The sequence below is a fragment of the Elephantulus edwardii genome, unplaced genomic scaffold (genome assembly GCF_000299155.1).
Source record: "Elephantulus edwardii isolate Elephantulus edwardi_28Jun2011 unplaced genomic scaffold, EleEdw1.0 scaffold00376, whole genome shotgun sequence".
Taxonomy (NCBI): Eukaryota; Metazoa; Chordata; class Mammalia; order Macroscelidea; family Macroscelididae; genus Elephantulus; species Elephantulus edwardii.
In genome coordinates this window covers 198,828-221,503 of record NW_006400126.1, presented here as the reverse complement: position 1 = coordinate 221,503, position 22,676 = coordinate 198,828, and the positions used below count along the sequence as shown (strand labels likewise).

At 45.3% G+C, this 22,676-nt stretch overlaps 1 protein-coding gene across 1 annotated transcript in view; it reads right to left on the bottom strand.

Moving 5' to 3' along the window:
- The window catches only part of ADCY1 (adenylate cyclase 1 (brain)), a 461,486-nt gene extending 438,817 nt beyond the window's left edge, over window positions 1-22,669 (bottom strand). Inside the window, exon 1 of the mRNA XM_006902175.1 lies at window positions 22,142-22,669. Coding sequence (XP_006902237.1) covers window positions 22,142-22,462 — 321 coding nt within the window. The 5' untranslated portion in view covers window positions 22,463-22,669. The remainder of the gene's footprint in view (window positions 1-22,141) is intronic.
- Window positions 22,670-22,676: the final 7 nt, after the last annotated feature.

Below are 22,676 nucleotides of genomic sequence, written 5' to 3'. Positions count from 1 at the left end.
AGGGTTTAGGGCTGTTGTACATAGGGTCGCTATGAGTCACAAATGACTCGACGACACATAACAACAACAACAACAGAAGAAAAAGACTGATAACACAATTACAAAATGGGCAAAGACATGGAAAGACTTTTCACACACAAAGACATTCAGGTGGCCAACAGACACATGAAGAAATTCTCAGAACCACTGGCAATAAGAGAGATGCAAATCAAAACCACAATGATATACCATCTCACTCCAGTAGCAGGGGCAACATTTAGTAAGGCTGCAAGCAATAATTCCTGGAGAAGTTTTGGAGAGTTGGGAACTCTCATACACTGTTGGTGGAACTATAAAATGGTACAACCACCTCTGGAAGACAGTTTGGCGTTTTCTCAAAAAGTTGAACATAGAAATTCCATATCATCCAGCTATTCTACTACTAGGAATCAACCTCAAGGAAATTAGAACTAAGACACAAATGGAGATTTGTACACCAATGTTTATAGCAGCATAATTCACCATCATAAGAGTATGGAAACAGCTAAAACCACAACTGAATGTATTGGAAAATTGTGATACATTCACACAACAGCACTATGCAGCACTCAGAAGCAACTATTTTGCAAAAATACTATGTAACTTGGAAGAGGCTGGAGAGCATTATGCTGAGTGAACTAATGCAATCTCATAAGGACAAATACTGCATTGCAAAAATGGAAGGATGACTAGTAAAATACGTACAGGAACTCAAAGGAGGTTAGGGGGGCGTCAAGAGGTTAGGATTGATAGGAATGAAACCACAGGGCTGCAGAGTTTGGTGGGTGGAGGGAGAAGGGAAGTAAATAGGAAGGATCCAGCAGGGACCTGAGAAGAGTTTCATGGGCAAGGTCCATGGCGATTGATTTTGTGAGACATGGTGCAAGGAATGACTGTATGAAACATGGTGTGAAAAAAAAGCATGAAAACACAATGTATACAAGCTTTGTAGGCAAACCAATATAAAATTTAAAAAAGAGAGGAGAAAAAAGGATCTCCAGCTTTGGGAATCTAATGGAGGGTCAGTATGAGTTAGAATCTACTCAAAGGTACTAGGATACATAGATAACCATAAAAAGGACTTTGATATTTTAAATGAGTTTCTACTTGCATGAATTAAGATTTTCAGAGGTAAAGAAGGTGACAGAGTTCACAGATTGCTGCTCATCCAAAATCTCAAGAAACCCTGTGGAAGGAGGGGGTGAAGGAAATGGGAAGGATCCAGTAAGGGCCTGAAAAGATTGGATAATGATGGAGAAGGTCCAATGGTAAGTGATTTTATAAAATATAATGATTGTATGAAACTTAATATGAATGAAAATAGTGTGAAATATGATGTATATGAACTTTGTGAGCAAACCAATATAAAATTTTTAAAAAAGAAAAAAATCTCAAGAAGCAAAAATAATCTTACTAAAGTAAGACATTTAAATGGGTTTTATGTGATAGCATTGCTGATGTTTTATGGTCTGTTTTTTAGATATGAAAAACCATTCATATCTCCTTTCTCCTATATTAATCTAACCAATAGGTTTATTGTGTTTACTTGTAGCTTTCAGGTTCTTGTTATATTATTGAATATAAGAGGAATGTTACTATTGTATAAATAGAAATATAACTAATAAAACATGTATAAGGATCCAAGAGGGGCAGGGTAGGCGCAGAGGGGTAAGGATGGGCAGGGAGGAAATCATAGGGTTGCACAATTTAATGGGGGGAGATGAGGGGTGGGTAAAAAAAATGGGAAAGATCCGGCAGAGATCTGCAAAGACAGGTTAATGGTGGGCATAGTTCATATTTACTAAATATGCCATCTACAAGGCTTCAAAGGAACAGTTTTGAGCCTTTACAGAAGAATTTTGCTATAATTGTATTAATATGCAATATGACATTTTACAGAATTTAATACCCAAGGCACATAAAGGTAGTTACTGACGGAACTTATAGCTCTGATGGGATAGTTACAAGGGAACTAAAATTATGACCCAAAGCCCAAGCTACTCTAGTTGTTTCAATCCACTGGTGGCTCTGGGGAAACCCGTGGGAGGGTCAGTTATGAGCTGGTTCCAGCTCAATGATGAGCTGTTAGGTTGTTGTTGATAATCAGGTATAAGCCACTCATGTGGTGCGTTTCCTTAATACAAAGACCATTGGGTCATGATTTCATGGATTATTTCAGCCAACTGGCTTAATATTGTTAATGCTTATAGTCTATCCTCTAGTTAAAAAGTCCAGATTTCCAGCTTTCATGGAAATTGGGGTAATCTACACAGAGCATTGCCCTTAGGTGTATTTTTTAAACCATGAGTCTTGGGAAAACTGGTTTCTAAAAGTTACTTTTTATTTACAAGTATCCAGAATCACTAAAGAGATAATTTTTCTCTGAATATTGTGTTTTTTAAAAAATTAGTCTGTTTAGGGGATCCAAGATGGCAGCAGAGGCAGAGACAATGTGGTGAGCTGCGGGAGCAGTGAACCACTTGGAGGAGGGCCACTATGGCCTTCTACAGACCTCTGTTTATTGATAATTGAACAGTTAAACAGTTGATGACTGGTCTTCAGTGAAGATCGAGGCTCAACAACAGGAATTAAAGGATTCCCAAGGAGGAATGGGTGAGTCCCACAGCTCCCAGCTCCTTCCTGCTGAGCCCCCACCATACTGCCGCTGCAGCTCCATGAGATTCCTATTGCCAGAACCAAGGGACTCCCTCACCCAAGATGGATGGTAGGCACCAGGCCTCCCTGAGACTGGTGCAGTGGAGCCACCACACTGCTGCAAAGTGGTAGAGTTCTGGGGAGAATTCTTGGAGCCAAGATGGCGGCGGCAGGAGAAGCAGGCGGCTGCCCGCGGGAGACACGTGCCCAGCCACCCACGGGAGATGGGAGAGGCGTGCCCTGTCGCCCGCAGGAGACAAGACATGACATGTGCCCGGCAGCCTGCAGGTTTGAGTTTCCTTGGACAGGCCAGAGAAGAATATAGCCGATAGAATGGATTGTTGAAAGTCACTGGTGAGTTGTCTACTTGATGACACTTAACAGTGGCAGCATGTCCAAGAGGACTGACATACTAAATGTACCACATATTTTGATATGTTGAATGTTTCTTCCAAAAGCTGTTTAGGCCTGGGGGGAGTCTGTTCACAACTCTCAGGTTCCCTTTGCCATTTATAAAGGGGGAGGGCAGTGACACCTACTTCAAATTACAGTATGACCACTTATGGGTGGGGTAAAAGTGGCGGTGCTGGAATTGGGGATGCTGTCCCTAGCCACATCGTCTTTGGTCAGGCGAGGGGTCCACACTGGGGTGGGGGCAATTGTGGGGGGGAGTGTACCACCCAGCCCCTGGGGGTGTTGCCCTGCTCGGGGCGGGCCATCACAGCCCTCTGCTAGGGTGGGCTGTCTTCGGCCCCTGGCTCAGGGCAAGCTGTCACGGCCCTCAGGGTGAGCTCCTCAGTTCCCAGGTTGTGCCATCTGACCCCTGGGTAGGAAAAAATGCCTAGGGTATCCAGAGAACTTTATCTAGGCTGCTTTCTGCCACCCTCTCCCCCAGTAAACCTGAAAGTAACACCCTTCTAGTTGTAACTCACAAGTTTGTTCTCTCTAGGTTTGCTCCCTTTCCTATAGGTAACTGAGTTTTACTCCAGACCTGACCCTGAACCCAGTGCCAGTGACAAAAAGGAAATACAGCTGCCAGCTAAGGAACAAAGGAGGATGGAGCCTCTGGGTTTATCCAGCCATCCCCACTGGACCCACCTGCGGAATCACTTTGCAGTCCAAAGGGGAGCAAATGTCAGGAAAATATCTTCTAACAGAACAAGAAGGCAAGCAGCTTTAACCCAAGACCACCAGTAAGGTGATAACGTGTCCTCCCTTTCCCCCTTCACATCAACACCCCTGTACAGCATGAAGAAGCCAGAGACTCTGCATCCAGTTCCCAAATCAATAAGACAGTTCGTTTAATCACCATTGGAAAATGCTTACCATTCCCCTGTAGCATCTGGTCCCCACTGGATCCTTTTCATTTCCTTCACCTGCTCCCATCACCAACCAAATTGTGCAGCTCTGCAACTGCACCCCTGCAAATTTCATCCCTGCCCATCCTCACCCTTCTGCCCCCAACCCTCACCTCCTTGTACCCCCAATAAGTTTTTCCCAATAAACTTAAAAAGAAATTAGTTTTAGGGTAAATCAACAATTATTTTAATTGGTCTTCAAAAATATATTATATCAAATGCCTATCTAATACTTGTAATCAAATTATCACTCCCTTTCCACACCCCCTTGCTATGGAGAAAATCATATATCATGGGGAAAGTCCTCAGAGGAGTTCTACCTCACCTTGAATTAACCTTTTAGGAAACGAAGTGGCTCCTCCTATTTGACTTTGCCTGTACTTACCCTAATTTAAAACCAAAGCAGGTGTCTACGTAATCAACAATGAAGATCAAAGATTTTGAAAAGAAATTCATAATCAGAAAAGGGGGAAATGTGTGAACACACCTTAAAACTGAGACATCTTCCCTAAAGAAAACAGGTGCACCTGGGCAGGCTTGGCCTGCACTATGTCTTGGGCCCTGCTTCTACCTCTTAGAAAGTGACCCAAGACTTGAACAAGTTAGTGGCAGCTTTACCCTCAGAAAGAACTCTTAGTATGTTTCAAAAGATTTGCTGAAGACTCCCAAAAGGAGAGGTTCATGCTGTATTTTCTTGCTAATCATGTATCTTTTACAGACTTTCATTGAATATTGTTTCCGTTTAAAATTTTTTTTATTTAACTGAAACAGAGAAAATGAATTTTCCACTCAATAATTCATACATATTGAGTTTTATGACACTGATTAACCATATGCCAACTGTGATCACAGCAGGAAGGCTCACCACTACATCATCCATCAGCAGTGACCACACAAGAAAGCCCCATTAAGTACCTGATGGTGACCACAAAAGGAAATCATCACCATATCCCTAACTATGACCATGTGAAGAAGGTTCATTATCACATCCTCAATGGGAAACACAAGAATAACGCTTGTCACCATGTCTTCAACAGTAACAGAAATAAAGGCTTGTCACCACATCCCAGACAGTGACCTCTGGGGAAGGCTGTCACCATGTCCCTGACAGTGATAGTGGAAGACTTATCACAATATCCCCAATGCTGACCACAGGACAGTCTCATCACCAGTTCCCCAACAATGGCCAGAGGAGAAACAGTGACTACCAGGGGTTCATTATCACATCCGCAATAGCAGTATCAATCAGTGGAGAGAGTACAATGTCTTGCCCACCCCTCCCATTTATTCCAGCCTTCCTCTACAACTAGCACACTGGTACTCAGGCAAGACGGCCACTATGCTTCATGCTTGCTGTCATCTCACAGCTTCGAGAGGCTACAGACCTCAGGTAGCAGAGACACCACCTCCACTGTCACATCACTTCACTTTTTTTTTAACAGCATGTTCTTCCCATTTAATTTTCCCCCATTCATTCATTGTTGCACATTTTCCTCTCTGCCCACTCCCCCCCCCCATTAGCTTTTCTATTTGAAAAGAAAAGAAAGTTTTTTTCATTGTTATGCAATGCCCCCAGAGGACTTTATGCTGAGTGAATAATCTCAGTCACAAAAGGAAAAACAGTGCATAGTGCCACTGTTGTAAAACAGGATTGACATCGGGGTTGGGAAGAGCCTAAGAAAAGAGGGATTGTATAACCACTTCACTTCTATACAGTGTTCTCTACATGAGTATTTCCGTGGTTTGAAAAGAAGCCCCAGAAGTGCCCGGGGCAGACAGGTGTAGGCTTCAAGGCAGTGCTTATTGCAAATAAGCTGAGCTTGGCTGTAGGCCTGGAGGTAGGGCCCCCATCTCAGTCCTGAAATGAGGAGGATAGAAGGAAGCACTCTTGAGATGGCTCACTGCTGGCTACCAGGGGAAGAACAGAGGTCCAGAAGTCAGCTGAACAGTCAGCACCATGGGGAACACAGGGTGCCGAGGGCCCACCTGATTAATACTGACATGATGAACCCATTTCTGGCATGAAGTCTGAAGTCACAAGGTTTCAATGTGCAAGATTTTGTTCTAGCTGAGCTCTGACTTTGGGCATTCCAGCACAAGGTGACTATCCATACAGTCACTTCACCTAGGGCCATGGAAATCTGGGGAGCCCCATGCTCTCAGCATGTGTGAGACATCTGGGTGACCTCTGCAGCTCACAGTGTCATGACTAGCTGGGCCTGCTGGTGTCACCAGCACATGGGTATTTTCTTTAGCAGAGGTTTCTTCCAATGAATTATTCCAGAGAATTATTTCAGAAAAGGAAGCCCTAAGTTATTATAGAAGAAAGGTTCTGTAGCTGTAGAATCAAAAAGCTGCACTCACATTCTGAGCATAACTAAGTGGTGTCAGCTTGCTTCTTTGCAGACTCACAGACTCAAGCAGCCCCCGGTGTCACAGCCTCCTGCTATGGAGGCACCTGTTCGCCTGCTCCACAGTGGCAGGATCATAGGGGCTGAGATACCTACGGAGACTACCCCATGTGGCAGCCTGGTCTCACTCTAGACTAAACATGCTCCGCCATCCTGGGCTGAAAAATGTGTGGTGTGCCCTCTCCCCACTGCTGGGCAGGATCTCCTGGAGGACAGAAAGTCAGCCCGAGCTGAGCACCAAGCCTGCAGAATGAAACCTACAACTCCAGACTTTCCAGGTCTAGAGATGAATATGTGCCTCAGAGTGTCAACAAAACACACACATGCCACACATACACACATGCATGTGGCAAACACACACACAATCCTGAGCCTAAAGGTGCCCCTCAGCACTTCTCTCATAGGCCTAGCACTGCCCACTCAGACCTGAGAGAAGATACACAATATCAGGACCCTGGAGACCACAGAGACTTGCCTGCCCTCCACAGCAAGAGGAGCAGCATTCTTTCTGGTGTCTGTGCCAACAGCAGTACAAAGAACAGAGAGGTGTGGGGCTGGGAAAGAGGGGCAAGCCTGCTATTTGTCCTTTTTGGGGCAAGGATTTTCTTTTAAATCCCCTCTTCTTGGGAGCTGACATCTCTGAATAAGATAGGGAAAGAGGAAAAGGCGGGGACCCTTCACACAGGACTTCCCCACCCACCCACCCTTTTGGCCTATGTCCTACAGAGAAAAGAAACTCAGACCTGCCTGGAATAGGGCAGAGTAGAGGACCTAGGGAACCTAGAAGGTAAAGAGGGAAGAACAAAAACAGACCAAAGGTACAGACTGCAAGAAGTTATAAACCTCCAGGGACAGCCCCAATGCTTCAAGTGACAGCCCCAACACCTCCAGGGTAGAGGCCCAATGCCTCCAGGAGACAGTCCCAACACTCCAGGGGACAGCCCCAACACTCCAGGGGACAGCCCCAATGCTCCAGGGCATAGACCCAATGCTCCAAGGTACAACCCCAACACCTCCAGAGGGCAGCCGCAATATTCCAAGGGACAGCCCCAACACTCCAGGGGACAGCCCCAATGTCTCCAGGGGATAGCTCTAACACTCCAGGACAGCCTGAACACCTCCAGGGGACAGCCCCAATGCTCCAAGAGACAGCTCCGGTGCTCTAAGGGGCAGCCCCAACACTCCAGGGGACAGCCCTAACACCTCCAAGGGACAGCCCCAATTCTCCAGGGGACAGCCCTAATGCCTCCAGGGGTCAGCCCTACCACTCCAGGGGACAGTCCCAATGCCTCCAGGGGACAGCCCCAACACCTCCAGGGGGCAGTCTCAGTGTTCCAAGGGACAGCCCCAATGCTCCAGGGAACAGCCCCAACACTCCAGGGGTCAGCCCCAATGCTCCAGGGGACAGCTCCAGTGCCTCCAGGGGGCATCCCCAACACTCCAGGGGACATCCCTAACACTCCCCCAAGGGGACGGAAATAGGACAGCCACAACTGTCTCCCTGAGGGTGGGAAAGAGGAGTGAAGCCTTAGCAGTTCTGAATATTCTCATCAGGAGTACTCCCCACTGGAGAAACAGTTAATGCTTATCCCCTTCATATAAGCTGTGGGCTCAGCCATGTTCACTAGACCTCTAAGCTCACTTCTACAAGGGCATCCTGCACTAGTAAGCCTCCGTGAGTTCTGCAGCCAGGCTACTTCATTTCCCTCCACTTCACCCAAGCAAAGTGGGATCTTGTCTTCCCTCCTAGAATGTCAAGGCTCCCAGAGGCAGCAGTCCCCCTAAAGGATCCAACTCCTATGGCTCAGGAGTTGGAACCACAGGAGGGGAGCGGGGTGTTCATCACACCTCAAGCATCATCATCTCCAGTGCTGTGCAGGTTCCCTGGTTATCCAGTCACTTTGGGATAAGACACAGTCTTGTAGACCTGTGGGGAAGAAGGGGATGGCACGACTGGACTCATGAGGGCACATGGAGCCATGTGGAGGCTGCCCAATGTTCTGCCTGACAAATCTTTTCTTGGGTCCTTCAGCCATCCTCATGAACCCTGAGGGTCCATCTAAACTTTCATACTTGTACTCAGAGCACTGAAATAAAAGCACTCCTAATGTTACAGTTGGCTTGTTCTTAGGTGCCATCCAGTCCACTACAACTCATAGCGACAGACAACAAATCTGAAATTTCCAATATCTTGTTCCATCTTCATGGTCTCTGATATGCTCTACCCCATTGGAGACCATTGTTAGTGTCAGTGTGTCAATACACACTGTTGGGAGTCTTCCTCTTTTTCTCTGACCTCCCACCTTTCCAATCATGTCTTTTCTTCCAAGGACTAGGCCCTTCTGACAACATACCCAGAGTAGATGTGACGAAGTTTCACTGTCCTTGCCTCCCACCCTTCATGTTGCACTTGTTCCAAGCAGACTTTCTGGCTCTTCTGGCAGTCCATGAGATAATGGACTCTTCTCCAACACCACAATTCAAAGCCATCAATTTGTCTGTCATCCTTATGTCCAACTTCCTGATGTGTAGGAAGTAATTGAAAAGACCATGGCTGGAGCCAAGATGGCAGGGACAGGAGGCACGGTGGCATAGTGAATGGAAGGCCCAGGTGGCCTGTATTGAAACAGGCCATGCAACGTAAGTGTGCCCAAACAGCCCAGCAATTGGCTACTGGTCATCAGTGTGGACTGGAGCTCAACATCAGGATGATGGGGATTCTCGGGGGAATGTGGGTGAGTCCCGATTCCTCCCTCTGCCTGCTGCTGAGCCCATACTGCTGCAACCTCATTGGGGCTGTTGGAGCCCACGGGTCCCTTAGCTAGACTAGGTGGTGAGTGCTATGCCCCATGGCTGATGTGGTGGAGCCCCCACACAGCCTGCAGGCCGGACCCCCAGCATGGGAGCAGGGATGGGGGTGACAGTGGCTGCAGTGGCAGCAGTAATGCCATGGCAAGAGGGTGAATGTCGCCATAAGGGACAGCATCTCTTTGTCAATTGAGATTTCCTTGGATAGGCCTGAGAAGAGGATCACCAATACAATGGATTGATAGGAGTCACTATGAGCTGGCTATGACTCAACAACACTTAACAGTGGCAGCATGTCCAAGATGGCAGATATTCTCAATGCACCACATATTTTGATCTGTTAACTGCCTCTGCCAAGAACTGTTTGGACCTGGGGTCTGTTCACCACTCTCAGGTCCCCTTCTCCATATGTAAAGGGGAAGGGCAGTGGCACCTACTTCAAATTACAGTATGACCACTTGTTGGAGGGAAGGGGGTGATGGAGGCGGTGCCAGAATTGGGGGCACTGTCCCTGTCCACGTGGTCTTCAGTGAGGCACAGGGTCCAGACCTGGGGGGGGGGGGGAGAGACTTTGATAGGGGTGTGTGCCACCCAGCCCCTAAAATGTATCACCTGGCCCTCAGGGTGTGCCGTCCAGCCCTTGGGGTGGGCCATTTGGCCCTGGGGGTGAGCAGATCAGCCTCTGAGGTGAGCTGATCAGCCCCTGGGGTGAGCTGATCGGCCCCTGGGGTGAGCCAATCAGCCCTGGGAGGAGCCACTTGGCCTGGGGGGGGGGAGGTTAGCCATTTGGCCCTCAGGGCAGGGGGAGCCATTTGGCCCTCAGGGGAGCCATTTGACCCATGGGGTGAGCTGATAAATCCCTGCGGTAAGCCATTCAGCCCTTGGGGTGAGCCATTCGGCCCTCGGGTTGTGCCATCCGACCCCTGGATAAAAAAAAAAAAACAAAACCAACACACACACACAACAACCAACCTGCCTAGGGTGTACAGAGAATTTTATCTAGGCTATTTTTGTTCACCTTCTCCCCCAGTACACCCATGAGTAACAGCTCCAAAGCCCTTCTATTTGTAACTCACAAGTTTGCTCTCTCTAGGTTTGCTCCCTTTCCTATAGGTAACCTTAACACTGAGTTTTACTCCAGACCTGACCCTGAACCCAATGTCAGAGACAAAAAGGAAATACAACTGTCAGCTAAGGAAGCAAAGGAGGATGGAGCCTCTGGGTTTAACCAGCCATCCCCACTGGACCCACCTGGGGAAACACTTTGCAGTACAGAGGGGAGTAAATATCAGGAAAATCTCTTCTAACAGAACAAGAAGGCAAGCAGCTTTAACCCAGGACCACCGTAAGGTAAGTGTGCTCCCTTTCCCCCTTCACATGAAAGTCCTTGTTCAGCATGAAGAAGCCAGAGAGTCTGCACCCCATTCCCAAATGAGAAACCCACAAGTGAATAAGACAGTTTGTATAATCACCATTGGACTATGCGTACCATTGCCCTGTATTGTCTGGTCCTCACTGGATCTTTCTCATTTCCTTCACCTCCTATCCTCTCCCACCAAATTGTGCAGCCCTGCAACTGCATCCCTGCAATTTCATCCCTGCCCATCCCCACCCTTCTGCTCCCAACCCTCACCTCCTTGTATCCCCATACATGTTTTTCACAATAAAAATGTAAAAAAAAAAAGAAAGACCACCACTTGGATCAAGTGTTTATCTGAATCTTTAAACTAGCAAATTCTTTTCATAATTGGCTGGTGATTATCAGTATCTGTCAAATATTCCAATCTCAAACACACTGCACTGGGTCAATTCGGACTCAAAGTGATAGTCATCGTGTTTCTGGGACTATAATCTTTACTGAAGAAAATTATTTATGTTCCTGTCTCAGAACCACTGGTGGTTTTGAACTATGTGAGATGTTTGTAACACAGACTACATCTTCAGAGTTCACAAAAGTAGAGAATCATCAAAGAAGAGGAAGACTCGCAAAACAGTGGATTGATGTAGCAACTGAACAATGGGCTTTGAATTGGGACAGTGGAGATTGTGAGGATGATGAAGGACCAGGCAAGAATTCCATCTTCTGTATGTGGGGTCAACTCAATGATACCAGGGATCTTTCTAGCCAGAAACCTCAGCCTGCTGCTCCAATTAAAAGCCTTCCCGAGCACTTTCACTGTTCTCAGATGAAATCCTTGCCATAGCCTGAGACCACCAGTCTTCCTTGTTCCCTGTCCTCTGTACTTCCTCCACCCTGGTCCACACTGATCAGCAGACCACTTCAGGCATAGACATTGTCCCTCACCCCTGCAGCCCATTAACCAAATCATCCAAACTTTGCTGAGACCTCTCAAACTCAGGGAGGTCTCCTAGAATGCTCTACAGTTTTGTTGAATTCCCTGACATGCCTTGTCAAAGAACAAAGCACACCATAGCTGCAGCTGTATTTGTTGTATGGGTTTCTGACCAGTCACTGCCTCCTAAGACCTGGAAGTAGAGAGGGTCTTGATCCGATCCCTCCAGGCTCCAGATGTGTGCTGCTAATGAAATAACTATCTGCTGCCATCCAGTGCCCTAAATGGAGGTTCGGGGCACTTTCCAGAATCACCAGACATGAGAGAAGATTTGACACGAAACACTGGCAGTTTTAAGTAGGCCATCGGGACTGAGGGAACAAAGTGCTGAGCCAAGAGGCCTCAAGAAGAGCTGACTGAGATTGCAGATGAGTTCTACCTGGCAGGTGCCCACTTGTGGCCATTAAGAACTCTGAGGGGCTCCCCAGAAATAAGTCTAGAAAGTCTAAAAGAAGAGTCAGCACTTGGATTGAGATTTAAAACCAGAGGCAGAAGAGATTAATCAAGGAGATGAAGCAAGGAAGTGGTCTGATCCTTGAGTGGGCCACACTAAGAGGGGCTGGCATGTGACAAACTTCCAGCCAAGGCAGCCAGGACTACTTTCAGGGTGCTCCTCCATTAAGGGAGGGAAGTGACATTTCTCCATTTGCACAGCCACCTCTCACATCAGGAGGTGTATACTCTGTTGACCTCCTGGCCAGCTGCCCCAGAAACACCTCAGTGCCAACCATATGCAGACTCTGGCTGGGTGATGGGGCCACAGAGGGAACCTTCCCAGACCCAACTCTAACAACAATGGATCTGCAGAGGCCAAGAGCCACACAGCATACAGGTACTCCCACGGCAGAAGGATCTGAAAGTAGCCCAGGAAGGCATCACACAGATGCCTGGGGTGGGTGGGGGAGGACGTGGGGAGAACCCAGCTGTTGAGGAAAGGCACTTTGGGTAGTGGGCTCAGCCCATGGTGGATGTGGATGTGGGCTCTGCCATGAAAGCAGTTGAGTTATTCGATCTACTGAACTCAGTGTCACAGAGCCGGTTATGACTCACAACAGCCCTCCACAAGGGTCCAGGTCTATGGACTTTCTCCCACAGAACAGCTGCTGTATCTGAACCATGACCTCTATGTTAGTAGCCTTATACCACACCACACCAGAAAGGCTCCCAGGGCCTCACATATCTGTTGTCCCATCATTTCTGTTGTGAGGTGCCACGGTTTGACTATAATTCATAGCAACCCTATCAACAATCAAGCAAAACCTTGCCCCATACTGCACCGTCCACCAATCACCACAACACTCAAACCAATTATTTCACCATGTCAATCTATGTTGGTGGGGCTCTTCCTCTATTTTGCTGGCCCTCTACTTTTCTCACCATGATGTCTTTTTTCCAAGGACTAGTGTCTGTGACAATATGCCCAGATTATGTAAGACACAGTTTCACCATCATTGCCTCTAAGAAGCACCCTAGTTATGCTTTCTCTAAGATAGATTTGTTTGTTCTTTTGGCAGCACATGAGATATTCAATATTCTTTTCAAACACCACAATTCAAAAGCATCAATTCTTCTTCAGTCATCTTTATTCAATGTCCAGCTTACATGTGAATAAAAAGCAATGGAAAATACCATAGCGTGGGTCACATACATCTTAGTCTTTAAACTGGCTTCTTTGTTCTTTAGCACTTTAAATCTCCTTGACAACAGATTTGCTGAATGCAACATATTTTTTTCTTTCTTTGTTGCTGCCATGGGTGCTGATTATGGATCCAAATCAAATGAAATCACTGACAGCTCCAAGCTTTTCTCTATCATAATGTTACCTATCAGTTGAGTGGTGAAGAGGTTTGCTTTCTTGATGTTGATGTATAATGCATATTGAAGGCTTTCCTCATAATGAAGGCAGTAAGGGCTTCAAGTAATCTTCACTTTCTACAAAGCAGGGCTGTGTCACTTACACAATGAAGGTTTTTAATGAGATTTCTTCCAATCCCACATTACTTGCCACATTTTTTTCTCATAAAGTTCAAATTTTCAAATTATTTTATCAATGTACAGATTTTACAAAGAAAGAATATAATCCTGAAAAACATCTTTCCTAATTTTAAAACAATGCAGTGTTCCCTGGCTCAGCTGATGCCTTTGAGCTTTGGTGCTGGAGAAGAGTATTTGATCTATGTACACGTTTTGCATGAGCATAATTAAATGTTCTGGAATTCTCTCAATGTTAGTCATGATTTATTATCCACACAATCAACTGTCTTTGCATAGTTAATATTATTATCTAATATGGATTGAAGCTCAACATCAAGAAAACAAAGATTCTCACCACTGGGCCAATTGTCAGCATCATGGTAGATGGTGAAGAGATTGAGATTCTTGACAGCTTCAGTTTGCTTGGGTCTACAATCAACACTCTTGGTACTAGCAGCCAGGAAATTAAAAGATGAGTTGCATTGGGGAAAGTCTGCTGTCAGAGACCTCTCCAAGGTATTGAGGAACAACAATGTCAGTCTGGAGACTAAGATACACCTGATATAGGCCATAGTCTTTGCCATTACTTGTTATACATTGGAGAGTAGGATAATGACTAGGGATGATAGGAGAGTTGATTCCTTTGAGCTTTGGTGCTGGAGAAGAGTATTGAATATACAATGGACTGCTAAGGGAACAAACAGGTTCATCCTAGAGAGGGTGAAGCTAGGCTGCTCCTTAGAGGCAAGAATTCTGAAGCTTCACCTCACATACTTTGGACATGTTACAAGGAGGGACCAATCCTTGGAGAGGGATGTCATCTTGGGAGTGTGAGGGACAGCACAGGAGAGGAAGACCCTCGATGAGATGCATTATTTCTGTCACTGGGGTAATGGGGATAGAAGTGTCAGAGACAATAATATGGGCAAGGAATAGAGCAGGGTTTAGGGCTATTTTACATAGGGTCACTATGAGTCACAAGTGACTCGACAGCACATAACAACAACAACTATGTGCTGGATGTCACATTGAAGATGAAAAGTATAATATTCATTATTTTTAAAAAATCCTCAAGATATATCCTGAAGTGGAATGCTATCAATAATAGTATAATATGCATATTCATACAAAGAAGCTGTTAATAAATCTATTATTCAAATATACACATCAACCACTAAAACCAAAGATGAAGAAATTGAGAATTTCTAATGACTTTGGAAGTCAGAAGTAGGACAAACATGCAATCTAGATGCATTAGTTGCAATCAGTGACTAGAGATTGCATATAAAGAACGACTGCTAGTTGGAAGATAAAACCTTGGTAATATAATTTTGTGCAATCCATGATGCAAATATTTTTTAAAAAAGAAACAACTATACACAAGAACATGTTGTTGTTGTGTGTCATCAAGTCAGAACTGACTCATAGCTCACCCTCCAGAGGGTTTTTAGAGGCAATAAATTACAAGGAGGAGACTACTCATCTTTCTCCTGCAGAGCAGCTGGTGAATTCAAACCGTGTGCCTTCAAGATTTCAGAATAGCTCCTTACCACCAGAGCTCTCTACTAAGGTGCACCTGATTCAAGCCACAGTCTTCTTAATTACTTCTTATGCATCTGAAAGTTGGACAATGAATTAAGATGACAGAAGAAGAGTCGTGATAACTTTGAATTGTGGTATTGGATAAGAGTACTGAATATTCCATGAATTACCAGAAGAACAAATAAGGCTGTCTTAGAGAAAGTGAAACCAGGGTGCTCCTTAGAGGCAAGGGTGGTGAAACTTCATTTCATACACTTTGGGCATGTTGTTAGAAGGAGCCAGTCCTTGGGAAAGGATATCATTCTGGGAAAGATGGAGGGTCAGCAAAAGATAGGAAAATCCCAAATAAGATGGATCAACATAATGACTATAACAATGTGTTCACAGATATTTGATACCATGGGATGGGGTAGGATAAGACAAAGTTCAGATACATTGTTTATAGGTTGGCTATGATTCATAATCAACTCAATGTCACCTAACAACAACATATACATATGTACCTTACTTGGTGGAATGTATAGAAATCAGATTGACACTGAACACCTCCATTGTCTCTTTCCACAGATGTAATCAACCTGACTCCTGTATATTCCATTAGGTAAGGTTCATGTGTATTGTTCAAACTGAAGGTGAAGAAAATGAAAATGAATTCACAAGAACCCAAATACAACATTGAATCTATCCTACTTGAATTTAAAAGCCACTTCAAGGATAGATTTGATGCACTGAACACTAATGACCAGTTGAGTTGTGGAAGGTAATACATGGAAAGCAAAAGGTTATTAAAAAGAGAAGAAATCAATCACAGAAGAGACTGAAACTTGCTCTATACGTTAAAGAAGCTAAAGTTAAGGGAATATACGATCCAGATGAGGATACAGAACAAGGATTATCATTACTGATGTCAGATAAATCTTAGAATGGAAGCAAGGAATACTGACAAGATGTTTATCTGAGTCTTAGTGACATTTAAAGGCATTTAACTGTTTGGACAACATGCTCAAGTATATAAGATGAAGTTTCACCATACTTGCCTCTCATAAGAACCCTGGTTGGAATTCCTCCAAGGCAGTTTTGTTTGTTCTTTCAGCAATAAATGGTATATTCAATACTCTCTGCAAACACCACAACTCAAGATGTTAATTCTTCTTCAGTTTTCCTGATTCACTGTCCAACATTTAGATGCATACTAAGCAAATGAAAATATCACAGCTTGCACCGTTGTTGTTACGTGCCATCAAGTCACCTGTGACTCATAGTACAACAGCTCTGAAGCCCACCCTGTCTTAAGCCAGTCTCACTGATTCCAACACACCTAATTCCATTGTCCTAGTTATCATGTCAATCCATCTTATCTGGGATCTTCCTCTCCTGTGCTGTCTCTCCACACTTCCAAGCATGATGTCCTTCTCCAAGGACTGCCACCCCCCCAGATGTGTCCAAAATATGTGAGACAACACTTCAAAATCCTTGCCTCCAAGGAGAAACTTGGTTTAACCATCTCCAAAACAGACTTATTTGTTCTCCTGGTGGTCCATGGTATGTTCAAGACTCTTCTCCAGGACCACAACTCAAAGGCAACAATTCTTCTGTCATCCTTAGTAATTGTCCATCTCTCTGACACACAGCAGGTAATTGCAAAGATGATGGCCTGGATCAGGTTTGCCTTAGTCTCTAGACTGACATTATTGCTCCTCAGCACTCTAGAGAGGTCTCTGACAGTAGACTTCTCCAATGCAATTTGTCTTTTAATTTCTTGACTGCTAGTGTCAAGAGTGTTGATTGTGGAGCCGAGCAAGCTGCAATTCTTAACAACCTCAGTCTCTTCTCTATCCATCATGCTATCATCTCTATCCAGTTGGCCCAGTGGAGAAAATTTTGGTCCTCTTTATGTTGAGCTTCAATCCATACTGAAGACTACAGTTCTTGACCTTCTGCAGCAAACGCTTCAGGTCCTCCTCATTTTTGACAAGCAAGACTGTATCATATCCATAATGCAGGTTGTTGATGAGTCTTCCTCCAATACTGATGCCACATTCTTCTTCACAAAGTCCAGCCTCTCAAATGATATGTTCCATGGATAGATTGAAAAGGTATGGAGACAGGATGTATTGCTGATGTACTCCTTTCTTAATTTTGAACTATCCAGTGTTTCCTTGCTCTATTCTGACAACTGCCTCATAATCCAAATACAGGCTTTTCAGGAGCACAATTAAGTATTATGGGATTCCCATTCTCCTCAAGGTTAGCCACAATTTGTTGTGATTTACACAGTCAAATGTCTTTGCATAGTCAATGAAGCACAGATAGACATCCCTCTGATGTCTATCCAAAATCCATCTGACATTGGCAATAATGTCTCTAGTGCTAAAGCCTCTTCTAAATCCATCTTGTATTTCTGGTAGTTATCTATTAATATACTGTTCCAGTCATTTCTGGATATTCTTCATCAGGATTTTGTTTGCATGTTATATTAGTGATATTTCTAGATAATTTCCACACTCTGTTGGGTCACTCTTTTTGGAATAGGACTAAATATTGTTCTCTTCCAGTCAGTTGATCAGATAGTTGTCCTCTAGATTTCTTGGCGCAACCTAATGAGCACATCCAGGGTGGCATCTGTTTGTTGAAATATGTCAATTGGTATTTCATCAATTCCGCAGCCTTATTTTTTGCCAATTCCTTCAGAGCAGCTTGAACTTCCTCCTTCACCACCATCGCCTCTTGATCATATGTCATTTCTTGAAATTTTTCTGTGTCAGCCAATTCTTTTTGGTACAGTAAATCTGTATACTCCTTCCATCTCCTTTTAATGCTTCCTGGGTCATTTAATATTCTGCCCATAACAGCAACTCAAGGCTTGAATTTGTCCTTCAGTTCCTTCAGCTTAAGAAATGTTGTGAAATGCTTTTTATTTTCTGACTCCAGCTCTTTGCACATTTCATTATAATATTTTGTTTTGTCTCTCAAGCTGCCATTTGAAATCTCTCTGTTCAGCTCCTTAACTTCTTGATTTCTTCTCTTTGCCTTGGCTTCTCAGTGCTCTAGTCCAATATTCAGAGTCTCTTCTGATGTCCAGTTTGGTGTTTTTCTTCCTCCTTTGTCTCTGTAATAACCTTGTGCAGTCTTCGTAGATAATTTTCTTGATATCCTCCCACAGCTCATTTAGTCTTCCTTCATTAGTGTTTAAGGCCTCAAATCTGTTTCTGAGATGGTTTTGAAATTCTGATGAGATAGATTCAAGGTCAAACTTTGGTTCTTGTAGATTTGATTTAACCTTCTTTCACTTTAATTTGAACTTGCATATAAGTAGTTTATGGCCTGTTCCAAAATCAGCACCTGGTCTCGTTTTTACAGTTGATATGGCGCTTCTCCAGTTATTCTTTTCATAGATGTTAGTCTTTAGACTGACATTATTGCTCTTTAGCACTTTGGAAGATAGCAGATTTTCCAAATGAAACACGTCTTTTGATTTCTTGACTGATGCTGCCATGAGTGTTGATTGTGGAACCAAGTAATACTAAATCCTCCATTTACTTATGATCACTTTGATCATACTTCATGTATGGATTACAGACTGAATGATACAGATATAGACTTTAGTATGTCTTCAGTATGGATTACACTTCAACATAAAAACAAAAATCCCGATATTTGGATCAATAAACAGTATCGTGACAAAAAAAAAAGAAAAGACTGAAGTTGCCAAAGATTTCATTTTACCTGGATCCACAATCAGTGCTCATGGACAGCAAATCAAGAAATCAAAAACCTAACCCCTAAGATCTGAATTTATAATCCCATTTGAGAAAGGCTTTTCTGTGTAATGTTAATGAGATAGAATTAGTAGAGAATGTGTCTTTAAAAAAATCTCTTTTGAAATAGAGGCATTTAAATATGCAATCAAAACAGGGAAGCCAAATCATATGAATGCTTCCCAGGACCAGCAACTGCCTCCAGAGCCCACAGAAAGAGAACAACTTCCTCTAAAGTCACTCACTCACTCACTGCTGAGGAGTTGGAACCAACTTTTAGTTGACCCTCCAGCAGTCAAAGACTGTAAATCACATGATAGGAGATTGCCATTTTTCTCCCAAAGAGCTGATGGCAGATCTGAACCCACAGAGAAATACCATGTTTGGATTAGCAGTGCAACTCCCTATGGATTACTTGGGTTGCTGTTGTTGTTAGATGCCATCGAGTCAAGCAAATTCATAGTGACCCTATGAACAACAGATTTGAACCCTGTCCTATCCTGGGTCGTCCTCACAATCTCTGGCAAACTCACAAACTCAAGCCCATTGCTGTGTCATCACTGTGTCAATCCATCTAGTTGAGGGTCTTTCTCGCCTTCACTGACCCTCCACTTTCCCAAGCTTAATGTCCTTTTCCAACTATTAGTTCTTAACAGTATGCCCAAAACAAGTGAGATGAAGCTTCACCATTCTTGCCTCCAACAGCTGGAACTTCTAGCCTTCTAAATTGTGAGAAAATAAATTTCTGCTTGTTAAAGCTATCTCATGTTGCATTTCTATTATAGCAGTACTAGATAAGTAAAAGACCTGAGAGTTACAGGTAACAGCAGTAAAACGCACATGTTTGCTCCATGAGAATCCATGCTCCTAGGACAGGTGTGCTCCCCTAGAACAACTGGGACCTAACTCCCCTCAGGTAAAAAGAGGTCTCTCTGCCCAGAGCATCTGTAAACCTCTTTTTAAATCTTCAATTGTCTAAAAAGAATTACTTTTAGAGGCTATATGGGGGAAGGGAGAGAATGAACATACTTTTCTTGTGTCAGCTGACTCCTTATTGCCCAGGGCACAGCCTGGCCCCACCTTGATCCTCCAAAGCAGAATTCTGCTCTCCTCCAGTCCAACTCATGCTGGTTTATTGCTTAGCCCACAGATTTTGCCTTTTCCCACGTGACTGGATGGGAGCATGAAATATTGCTGAGACTAGAGGTTTAACAGTCTTGCCACCCCACCAGGCTTAAATTGAGCAGGCTGGTTGGCAGAAGATAGGATTCTCTATACTGGAAAGAAAGAAGTACAACTCCATTTAGACCAGAAATTCCTGCTGCAGTCAGACCACGACCTAGAACACAGTAGCAGCAGTGAAGCAGGAACCAAAGTGAGGCAAAGTTGACTAGGGAGACTGCTGCCCTATGGAGCCAGAGCCAGAGCCGGGGCCTTCATTCAAGCTTGCTGGAGGACCGGAGGCCTGGGGAGGGGACAGCTAAAAGAGTTTTGTAACACAAACCTGGAACCATGAGACAGCAAGCATTCCTGAGGAGCTGCTCTAACTAAAGAATTGCATCCTGTTTCAACCTGAATTATAACCTGAATAGCAAACCCCATAATGCTGAGTATAGTTCTATGGGTCTTTGTGGCATTGCAACATATCAGAGTACACAAGAGTATAATAGCTCAAGCCCAGGGAGGGGCAGTTGGTGTTTGAATCAGTAGAAGTAGGTGTGGAGAGCCTGAGACCAAGTCTGACCTCATAGGAGTTGTACTGTAGGTACTGAGAGTGGGACTGTCTTTCCTTGTGTAGTTAGCAGAAGTTAGATATGGCCTCTTCCATGCTGCCCACACTGTTTGCAAGTCCCATGGTAAGATCACACCTGCTGGAATAATCTAGCTACTTATGTGGGCTAGTACAAGGCCAAGTAAATACCCATCAGGCGGGGAGGGTCAAGGAAGGGAAGGGTAGTAAAGTTACCCTATGAGAGTGGTCAGCATTGTCCACCTGAGATGACAGAGGTGATTCTGGAGGGCCCTGCTGTCTCTTCCCCAGGTATAGACATTTGTCTGTGATTATCACTATCTCTTTGTCCTTCCTTGTGCTCCACGGACACTTCATGAATCTGAGCACATGCTATTCCTCCTAGAGGGAAAGAGTCCAGTCAAGCTCGGTGTACCCTATGCCAGGATCTTGTTCTATCCCTTCTAGCCTGTAATGTTCCTATGTGCATGGAATGTTGGCTTTGTTGTCCGGACAGTTCTATTGGCTGCATTCTCCCATCACCCTCCTTCTAGGTGTTGGTAGAAAAGGTCAATCACTCACTGTGTGTCTCCTTACTCTAGTGGCCCCCTCTGTTTTCTCTTCTTAAGACTAGCTCCCTCACCCCACCTCTAGGTCTCCACAAGCATAACCCTCTCACTAAACCTAAGCCAGAGGTAGAGACAAAAATTCCTCCCTCAAGGGCCTTCCAAGACCATGGAGGGATAAGGATGCAGCTCCACCAACCCACTCCCACACAAGAAAGTGCCAATGCCAGGACATAGAGATGTCCAGGGGGTGGGTGCATGGTCTCAGAAGCCTACGGAGTCTGAGGAAGGACTGGCTGCATCCTAGTCACCAGCTAGGTGGATACTCTCACAAAGTTCAGGGCACTGTGGGTCTGGGACCACGACTGCCCAAGGCAGGAACTGCAGAGACTGGGCACTGTGTATGATCTTGCCCAAACCTGTTCCCTCTAAACCCAAGGGGAGCCCATCACCAAATGGGCAATGTGACTGAAGGTTCCCCACACAGACAGCTGGGACCCCAGGAGGTGGAGGGCCGCCTGCCAGGATGCAAGTGCTCCAAACTCACCAGGCTCACAGCCCAGTTCTGTATGCTAGGGGTGTCTACAACCTTTGCCTGCTTCTCCCCTAGGGATGATGGGGTAGGAATAAGTGCGCCAGAGGGTGCAAGTGGGATTTGGACTGGGGAAGAGCTGGATTGGCTCCTCACATGACCTTGGGCAGATCTTCTTCCTCCCAATCCCTGTTTTCAGGTTTTCATGTGTCTACATTAGAGATTCAGAGGAGCTTCAGGCTATAACTCTGGAGTGTGGGCCCAGGGTGTCAGCTCCAACCTGTGCTCCAATTCGATGAGTGAGTGACCTTGGACGCTCCTCCTCATGCAGGGGATCCCAGTTTCCTCACACGCCCAATAGATAAAGGGCGCCCCCCACCCGGTCTCGCCCCAGCAGGTGTGCATTCGAACACACTATGGTTCTGGCGACACTTACCGTCCTCCAGAGAAGTGGGCGCTTGGCGGGGACCAAGGTGGCGGTGACCAGCAAGTGGGATGCGGCCACCACGAGTCCAAAGCTGATGGCCAAGAGGCTACTCACGGGTAGCAAGGCATAGGACACAAAAGTGATCAAAAGAAGCTGCCAGACACCCTGCTGGGCAGCTGCTGGCCCTGTGTCACGAGCATTGGTGGGACCGCCCAGCACGAAGGGGCAGCAGAATAACGCGAAGGTGAGGCTGAAGAGGAGCGTGAGCTTGCCGATCTGGTGCAGCTGGGGCACCTGCAAGTACTTGACATTGGTGACCACGAAAAGCATAAGGAAGAGGATGCAGTGCACAGGGTGGGAAGCCCTGGCCAGGCTGGGCGCGGGCCCGGGGTCGCCCAGCAGCTCAGCCAGCGCCAGCGCAGCAGTCAGCAGGCTGAGCACCGCTAGCGCCTTCAGCGTGGCCGCCTGCTCCAGACGCAGCGTGTAGGTGCGGAACAGCGCCTCCAGCTCCGGGCACGCAAACTCCTCGCTGCACACCCGCAGC